This window comes from Dicentrarchus labrax, unplaced genomic scaffold (genome assembly GCF_905237075.1).
Source record: "Dicentrarchus labrax unplaced genomic scaffold, dlabrax2021, whole genome shotgun sequence".
Classification (NCBI taxonomy): Eukaryota; Metazoa; Chordata; class Actinopteri; family Moronidae; genus Dicentrarchus; species Dicentrarchus labrax.
The window spans coordinates 33,366,202-33,375,926 of NW_026136704.1; the positions used below are offsets into that span (position 1 = coordinate 33,366,202).

The 9,725-nt window shown below is 39.3% G+C and overlaps 1 protein-coding gene and 2 long non-coding RNA genes across 3 annotated transcripts in view; 2 read left to right on the top strand and 1 right to left on the bottom strand.

Moving 5' to 3' along the window:
• Window positions 1–1,376: 1,376 nt before the first annotated feature.
• On the top strand, window positions 1,377–3,064 carry LOC127362990 (uncharacterized). The gene is made up of 2 exons (XR_007884613.1): window positions 1,377–1,481; window positions 2,519–3,064. It is a non-coding gene; the product is annotated as an uncharacterized LOC127362990 (long non-coding RNA).
• Window positions 3,065–6,931: 3,867 nt separating this feature from the next.
• The window catches only part of si:dkey-7j14.6 (uncharacterized protein LOC556585 homolog), an 8,103-nt gene continuing 5,309 nt past the window's right edge, over window positions 6,932–9,725 (bottom strand). Inside the window, exons 6-7 of the mRNA XM_051399399.1 lie at window positions 8,222–8,347; window positions 6,932–7,854 (exon numbers count right to left, since the gene is read on the bottom strand). Of these exons, the coding sequence (XP_051255359.1) occupies window positions 7,786–7,854; window positions 8,222–8,347 (195 nt within the window). The 3' untranslated portion in view covers window positions 6,932–7,785. The remainder of the gene's footprint in view (window positions 7,855–8,221; window positions 8,348–9,725) is intronic.
• The window catches only part of LOC127363004 (uncharacterized), a 2,061-nt gene continuing 1,060 nt past the window's right edge, over window positions 8,725–9,725 (top strand). The window contains exon 1 of the long non-coding RNA XR_007884638.1: window positions 8,725–8,806. This is a non-coding gene — a long non-coding RNA (uncharacterized LOC127363004). The remainder of the gene's footprint in view (window positions 8,807–9,725) is intronic.

Below are 9,725 nucleotides of genomic sequence, written 5' to 3' on the forward strand. Positions count from 1 at the left end.
GCTCTGGCTCCTGTTCTACTTTTAGAGACTATAGGAACCACAAGTAGCCCAGCATTCAGAGAACGTAGTGTTCTAGAGGGGTAATAGGGTACTATGAGCTCTTTAAGATATGAAGGGGCTGACCATGAAGAGCTTTATAGGTGAGGAGGAGGATTTTAAATTCTATTCTACATTTTACAGGGAGCCAATGCAGAGAAGCTAGTACAGGAGAGATGTGCTTTCAATTCAATTCAATTTTTCTTTTCCTGGTTCCTGTCAGTACTCGTGCTGCAGCGTTTTGAACTAATTGGAGCATCTTAATGGAGTTATTGGGGCAGCCTGATAATAAAGAGTTGCAGTAATCCAGCCTAGAAGTAACAAATGCATGGATTAGATGTGTCTGATGTTTGTAATATTACGTAAATGAAAGAAGGCAGTCCTAGAGGTCTGCTTTATGTGGGAATTAAATGACAAATCCTGATCAAAGATAACTCCAAGATTCCTGACAGTGGTGCTAGAGGCCAAGTTAATGCCATTTAGAGTAACTATATCTTTAGACAGTGAGTCTCTAAGGTTTTGGGGCCAAGTACAAGAATTTGTTTTTTTTCTGAATTTAACATCAGAAAATTACAGCTCATCAGTACTAGGGTACCTATCTAACAAGGAACTTGAGCGTTGTTCCTGTTTCTGAGCTCTGAGCTCACAGTCTGTGTTGCTGACTCTCAGACTGACTTCAGAGCAGAAGATGAGTGTTTATGTGGAGGAAGAGGAGGACAGAGCAGAGTCTGCAGTGTCCAGCTGTCTGTCTATGAAGAGTGACCGGTCCAAAGATCTTCCTCTATTCTTCAGTAATGGACCTGGATCCTCAGACTCACAGTAAGAGGCTGTTTTTACTGTAAACTGACCTGATGAAGATGATGCATTGAGGATGAAGACAAAATGTTCTGTTCAGATATTGATATTTATAAGGAGAACTATTAGTGTGCAGACTGTTACAAAGTGAGATTGATTATATTTTATTTCTGTATCTAAACAGCTGAAGTTAGACTTTAATCAAATATTCTTATATTTTCACTGTGAAGATTTGCAACTGTTGAAAATCAGTTTCAAATGTATTTATTAGTTGGTTTTTTTTTACAATATTTGATTTATGTCTCGATTTGATAGTTGACAGTAGAGAGTGACAGGAAACATAAGGACATGTAAAGAAGGCAACCTTATGGACTTGAACCTGTGACACCACTGTTACATGCTAAAAAACAGTGAAGGACTTTATAAGCTCTCTTTATGGAGGACTTTTACTGTGAAGTACTGCAGGAAGTGTTGAGTTTGTATTAATAACAAACTACAGGCTGATCACTAAATGTTTAATAGGACAGAAAATCAGTTCATAAGAGTCTGAGAGAGCTGGACCTGAGTTACAACAACAACCTGAAGGATCCAGATGTGAAGCTGCTGTCTGATCTTGTGGAGAGTCCACACTGTAGACTGGAGACTCTGAGGTCAGTAGAGGGTCTGAGTCAGTCCATGCTGGTTCCAGCAGTCTTGGACTAAACACAGATCCAGTATTTGCTGCTTTCCTCAGTGAAGCTGTGAGAGGAGAATGGGGACAGGCTTCAGGATTGGACAGACAGACAGACAGACAGACTGACAGACAGACAGACAGAGAGAGAACAGTCAGCCAATCAGAGAGCCAGAAGCTTGTTGTGATCATGTGTTTGAGTTGATGTGAAGACGACTGTTGTTGTTGTGTTCATGTGTTCAGGAAATAAAGCTGGATTCCAGCTGACAGCATTACAAGATGTATAGAGACAGTGGTCCTCATTCATCCAGTCTGATCTCACACTGTTTGTTCTCTCATTTCTACACTAAACAACTGATCAGTTGGTCTTTGTCACAGCTCTGAGATCAGTCTGACTGAAGCCTGCAAACAAGCATCATTACATTTAGTGACCATGTGGTCTTTGTACAGACCAGGACCTCTGCTGGAGTCCAGTACCCACAGCTGATGTGTTGCTGTTCAGTCTTTGTATGAACATGTAGGACCTTTAACATCAGATATATATCTGTCCATTTGTCTCTTGTTTGTCCAAATAGTTTGAATATTTACACATTTGTCCTGTAAGAGTTCAGATGAAACATTCAAATGTGACTGAGACTGTGGTTTTTATCAGCTTTGAACCCTAACAGCAGTAAATGCATCATTCCAGTGGGCAGTGAATGTCTCTCTGTTTCTGCAGTAATGATGCGTTCAGGGACTCTCAGCACTTTATTTCCACTGTGTACTTCAGTGAAATCTGCAGAGTCAGCAGACTTGATGTCCAAAGTGTGTGCAGGTCTGTGAGCTTCAGCTCAGTGTGTTCACTCCAATACGTTAACATGAGAGCTGAAAGGAAGCAGGCTACGCTACACAGCCGCTCCACTGCTGGTCTGAACTGGACTGAAGTCCCTGCTGCTCTTTATACTGGATGTGCTGATGGAGGGAGTCTCTGTAAACACTGATTGATCTCTGCTGTCCTCTGTCTCCTTCTCTCCTCAGCTGGAAGTGATCTCAGTCAGACAGTGAGCGGTGAGGAAGGAGGTTGTGTTGGAGGATCCGCTGTGTCCTGATGATCCAGAGAGGTTGAAGCAGCAGCATCAGCTCTGACTGGGCCATGTTACTGGGAGGTAGAGTGGAGAGGAGAGCTTCATCCAGCAGTGACTGACAGAGGAATCACAACCAGTGGAGACGACTCTCAGTGCTGCAGTCTGAACTGCTCTGAGATCAGCTCCCTGTGTGTTCCTCTGGATCATGTGACAGAGTATCATCAGTGTATCTGGAGCTGCTGCTGCTGCTGCTCTGTCCGTCTACAGTCTCTGCAGACACACTGAGACTGCTCCACCTGGACCTGGACCTGGACCTGGAGTTCATTCAGATCTACAGAACCCAAAGTGACTCTGAAGATTAGTTGTGTTTATGACAACATAACAGTAAATGTATTTTATTCTCAGTGAAATCATATTATCATTACAGTTCTGTATAATCACAGAGGAACAGAACAATAAGTAAAACACAGATCAATTAAAGAATATATTCTTCAAAAAATGTTTGTATAATTTCCTCTCTCTTTATATTTCCACATTTTATGTTCTTACTGAAAATAAAGTATATTATCTGTACTGGATACTTGTTCCAGACGAGTGCTCGGCTCAGCCCCAATGACTACAGAGTTCTGGGTGGTGTAACCTGGAGGTGGAGCCGTAATGTGAGTGAGGACATCAGCGTTCACTGATGGAACTGCGCTCATATACAGTAACATAATAGGATGTAAACTTTAAAACCAAAAGAGTGTTTTAACAATTCACTTCATACTTTTTTTTGATGATGATGAGGAAAGTGAACTGGTGGCTGGCGTTGAGATGAGGGATTGTATTCAGGGATGAAAGCTCTGGAACGTTCCAGAAGGGACTGAATGTCAGCACCAGGTTCTTATGAGGGAGAGGAGAAGACCTGATCGCAGACAGGTGTGTTTGATTGGAGGGGACGGGCAGGTGAGCAGAGAGAGAGGGCGAGGTAAACGTATCTTGTCTTCTACATATATTTCTTTCTCTCTATGTCCACTCCCGGGCTCCAAAGAAATGAACCCTTTCGGATATAAAACTAATATGTGTCTCTGGCGTCCTCTTAATAAGACATAATTATTCTCTAAAATACTGTCAGTATTGAGGCGCCCAGTAACTCAGTTGGTAGAGCTGGCGACCCATGTACCGAGGCTGTCACTATCATGAAGGCAATAAAATCCCCCCAAAATACTTAATAATAAATAAATACTGACAGTATTTTAGAGAATTATTGCAATGTCCACTTCCTGGGTTTTTCCAGAGCTTTCAGCCACATATTGTGGCCTTCCTCAGCAGGTGGATGTTATTTGATGCAGAGGAAACCAAAGTAAACCAATTCAATTCAATTTTATTTGTATAGCACCAATTCATAACAGAAGTTATCTCAGGACACTTTTCAAATAGAGCAGGTCTAGACCGAACTCTTTAACATTATTTACAGAGACCCAACAGTACCACCATGAGCAAGACCTTGGAGACAAGGGCAAGGAAACACTTCCTTTGAAGAGGCAGAAACCTCGGACAGACCCCGCCAAACAAGTCTTATAGGGTCGTGTACGGGTATCATTTATCGTTTGTGTGTCATTGGTTACCAAACCAGCCTACTTCCAGTCGCAGTGACTGGACAAACCTGCAACAGCTGTCAGGTTGAATTTGTGTTCATTGCTGTGATTGTAACTTCCTGGAGGGACTGGAATATGCTATTTTTGCTGTTGAATGTGTATTTTTTTACTTTGCCATCATCATGGATTATGTGTAAACTTAGGCTGCCATTGATGGATGATTGGTGTGTGAGGAATCAGCTTCTCTCTCTCTCTCTCTGCTCACCCTTTCTAACGTTGTTTGGTGGTTCTGACAGCAGCCTGTGAGACTTCCTGTCATTGGTTCGAACCTTCCTCTTTATATGCTGCTGCTCACAATCAGTGTCTGAATGAAGCAGCCTGTCCTCTCTGTATGAACACATGTGCAGCGCTGTGAGACACTTTGGACGGACGCGTCCTCCTGGCTTCATGCTTTGAGCTCATTTACCTTCATCATTAATTGATCCTGGTTTGGTTAACAGAGGTCAGTCTGAGAGCTCCCTGATACACATTTACATCTGATATCACTTTAAATTTGACTGAACCATTTGAATCTAATGACCCTCAGCAGCATTTAACCAAACGAGTGAGCACAGCTGTACTTCGCTCCAGTGAAGCTTTCAATTGTAACAGTGAGTACATGATGAGTTGACGATGTAATGGGAGGAGGAGGAGGAGGAAGAGGAGCAACATCTTTATAAGGTTTGAGGGTTTCACAGTTGAACACACAACTGAACCTCCTCACATCAGGTATGTTCCACATCTGAATTCAACTTTATACGTTATTATCATATCTCAACATTAATCTCTGAACTATTACACTGCCTCATATTTCTTTATATTACATAATTTTACTCTCATACATGTCAATTACATATAAATTTATGCAGCTAGAGATTATTTTCATTATCAATGAACCTGAAGAATATTTTCCAGGATTTTGTGGTTTTTTTGGGATTGGAAGCTTTTCTAAAACAATTGTGATGCATGTTGTGATGTTTTTTTGCAGAGAAAGTGAAAATTAAAAGGCAACTTGTTCCAGTGAGAATAAAATGTGGACTAGTAACAAGGATGTGAAACATTTTGTGCAAAAAACTACAACAACTGGTCAAATTTCTGGAGAAGTTGTGGTGCAGAAATCCCAGGGTTTGGTTGAATTTACGTTATTATTCTGGAGGGACTGATTAACACTAGCACAGGTACAATTTACACCAAACACAAAGCGAGTTTTGGGCTCACATTCCTTGTGTGGGTAATGATTGATACAAATGACCACGGCAGTAATGTGAGTTGAACATGTGCCCTTTAATCCATCTCACTGTGACGGTATGAGCCCGAAATACACAGAGTCTTCTGTGATTTAATGACAATAAACAGATCAAATGATGCTGAAATAACTACATCATGATGGTGATTGGTAAAAAGTCAGACTGTCGGTCGGTCTGCAAGACGACGAGCAAACAGCTTTTAAAATGCTTGTTTTCTGAATGGAGTTTGGTTGATCCGGGCTATGCTACCTTAGCTCACAGTAAAGTAAAACCTACAGCTGGAATCAATAACAGATTTTACAACTTCCTCTCTTCCTTTTCTCCCACAGCCTCCTGTTCTGTCTCTGTAATAATATGAAGTAATATAGAGCTCTGGGTGCACACAGACGCACACAAGATTGCAGATTTTGAGTGTATTCTCGTCTTTGTATTGACTTTGTTTTAATCTACTCGTGTGAATAATTGTATTTGTTTGGTGGGAACTCCCCGTTAGAATGCACTGATTGTATATAAAGGCCTTTTGACGTTAAATAGTTGGTTAAACACAGGTTACCAGTGCTACTAATAGACCTTTTTCATATCAATACTGCTGCTGTGAAAAAGCTCTATTAGTATCGTTCACACCTGTTTACCCTATTATTTACAGTTTTTTCAAATTGCCAACACACTAAAATGACACAGCACAATTATTTATTATTTAACACACAGAGAGCAAAACCTCTTCTCAAGTCTCCAAAACTCTAAACACATTTTCTGCTTTACACCCATTTTTAAATGAACTGATGGTTCTCTGCATAAGACACAACAATCTGACATAAAGTCACATGTTCACATTTCAAAACTCTGCCATTCAAAATGACACTACATGAGCTAATTGGCCAATATATGATCCACCTGGCCAAACACCTCAATGGTTCATTGTTACCACTTCAATCAGGAAGGAAGCACTTCAAAAACACCACAGGTGAGCACTTTCTGAAACAATTTTTCAGTTTACTGTTTTTTGTGAGAATATTTTTGTTCACTCCAATGTAAGTATAACTGCTGTGCAGATGTTGCACTGACTTGTTGGTGAAAAATAAAAAATATAAATATTTTGTGTGTGTGTGTGTGTCTCTATGCATGTGAACAATCTGAAGAATTTTCTACAATTTGAACTATTTTAGTATTATGGTAAAGCAGACTAAAGATAAGAGTGCTTTTCATTATGCCCAACAGTGTGTAGTTGGTTAGACAACCATCTGCTAATATGAATGAAGTGTGTAATTTGGGGCACAAGTTTGATTTTGATAATGCTATATGTAGTTTTGGTTGCAGTGCTCCTTTTACTGGATATATGAGGTATTTTGCAGTTTGGGTTTGTGGTTTTGTGTTTTTTCATAAAAACAGCCTAGTTTGCAAAATTGTGTTTGAGCAATTGGAAAAAACTGTAATGCCGCTGTGAAAACACCTGTTTGCCCGACTGTTTCAACCTTCATGTTTCTGCAGTAAGAACAAACAACGTGGAACCAAATCAATTTATTGATTAACTGTTGTTTACAAAGAGACAACAAACAACCAACACAGAATCCCCTCAGAGTAAACGGCTCTGTTTCTGGAACATTTACATATTTATGTCTTTAATAGTGCACTCTGACATATTTGTACCTTTCAGGTGAAAACAGAATATTAAAGCATACACAGGTGTTTAAATGAGTCAGCAAAAGTAAAATGCAATGATACGACTGTTTCCCCACCACCATTAAAGCTATGCTGTATGATCTATCAGCAGCTGTTTGCAGGATGTGATTGTGTATGTGAACACCCTCCGTTAGTGACTCCAACCCTGTACTGAAGCACACATGCTCTCAATATCACCCAGAATCCAAGATGGCTTCTTCATATTTCACTTTGCCTTTCTGAGGAACAAACAGGCAACTGGTGAGAAACAGGTCTTACTTTTAGTGTCATTACAATCTGCTGTTTGATTACCTCTTCATCTAGAGTCAGTATCGAGTGCTCCACATTTAAACCCCATCACAACTTCAGAAGATTAACCCTTAAATGACCCACAATGCAACACAATGAGTACTGAGAGCCAGCAACAGAAACTGATTATAGACGGATTATACACAGTAGAATGACAGGCAGAGTATGATAGTATTAAAGTATTATGACTGTATTACTACTGTAGAATCACTATAGTATCACTGTAGAATTACTGTAGTATTACTGTAGTATTACTGTAGAATCACTGTAGAATTACTGTAGAATTACTGTAGTATAACTGTAGTATTACTATAGAATTACTGTAGTACTAGAAGTGTTCAGAAATGTTGTCCTCCCTCTCACGGTGAGCTGGGAGGGGATGTGGCGGTTTACTCGCTACCCAACAGGGCGACGTCGCTGTCGTGAGCTGACGCTGCACTGCCATCTTCTACCTCCACCTGGAGGTCAAAGGTCAAACCAAAAACTCATCATCATCATCATCTTCTGCTGTTAAATTGTTTCGTCTACAGATTCATTCAGTCCCAAACACTGGGTCCTACATTTCCCATAATGCAGTTTGTCATATAGACTGTTAAAAGGTAAAACTGATGTGTTTCTTTACTTTCTGGGCTGTAGAATTCATATTAATAATAATAATAATAATAATAAACATATATGTAACTTTTATTACTCTTTATTTATTCTTATGGAATGATTTCCAGGATAAAGTCAATATGAACACAGCTACGTAATAACCGAGGTTTGAGTTTAGACACAACTCATCAGCTGTTGTTATTAAAACCAAATGAACCAAATGAACCTTACCACAATGGGGGTGTAGCGGTCGCGGCGTCTGAGGGATTTACCAGAGAACACACAGACAGTGACGGCGGCGCAGACCTGCAGGACGAGCAGAACCAGGAGGAGGCCGAGAGGTCCGTACACAGAGGCCTGAAACACAAACCAGCAGGACCGTCACACGCCATCACTCCAGCCGCTCGCAGCCGGCGCCGTTACTGGACCACGCGTGTGAAACCATCCCGCTGTATTCTTACACTGCGGGACAAACTGTTCTGATAATAATCCCATATTAGTTTAATGTTGTGTTTCTGTGTGATGATGATAAAGTTGTGTTTCTGTGTGATGATGATAAAGTTGTGTTTCTGTGTGATGATAATAAAGTTGTGTTTCTGTGTGATGATGATGATAAAGTTGTGTTTCTGTGTGATGATGATGATAAAGTTGTGTTTCTGTGTGATGATGATAATAAAGTTGTGTTTCTGTGTGATGATGATAAAGTTGTGTTTCTGTGTGATGATGATAATAAAGTTGTGTTTCTGTGTGATGATGATGATAAAGTTGTGTTTCTGTGTGATGATGATGATAAAGTTGTGTTTCTGTGTGATGATAGTATAAAGTTGTGTTTCGTGGATATGATATAAAGTTGTGTTTCTGTGTGATGATGATAAAGTTGTGTTTCTGTGTGATGATAGATAAAGTTTGTTTCTTTATATAAGTTTTTTCTGTGTGATGATGATAATAAAGTTGTGTTTCTGTGTGATGATGATGATAAAGTTGTGTTTCTGTGTGATGATGATAATAAAGTTGTGTTTCTGTGTGATGATGATGATAAAGTTGTGTTTCTGTGTGATGATGATAAAGTTGTGTTTCTGTGTGATGATGATAAAGTTGTGTTTCTGTGTGATGATGATAAAGTTGTGTTTCTGTGTGATGATGATGATAAAGTTGTGTTTCTGTGTGATATGAAATAAAGTTGTGTTTCTGTGTGAATATAAAGTTGTGTTTCTGTGTGATGATGATAAAGTTGTGTTTCTGTGTGAGATAAAAGTTGTGTTTCTGTGTATGATGATAAAGTTGTGTTTCTGTGTAGATGATATAAAGTTGTGTTTCTGTGTGATGATAATAAAGTGTTTCTGTGTGATGATGATAAAGTTGTGTTTCTGTGGATAATAAAGTTGTGTTCTGTGTGATGATAAATTTTAATATAAAGTTGTGTTTCTGTGTGATGATGATAAAGTTGTGTTTCTGTGTGATGATGATAAAGTTGTGTTTCTGTGTGATGATGATAATAAAGTTGTGTTTCTGTGTGATGATGATAAAGTTGTGTTTCTGTGTGATGATGATAAGTTGTGTTTCTGTGTGAATGATAAAGTGTGTTTGGAAATAAAGTTGTGTTTCTGTGTGATGATAAAAGTTGTGTTTCTGTGAATATAAATTTTTATAAAGTTGTGTTATAAATTTTGTGTGAAAAAAGTTGTGTTTCTGTGTGATGATGATAAAGTTGTGTTTCTGTGTATATAAAGTTGTG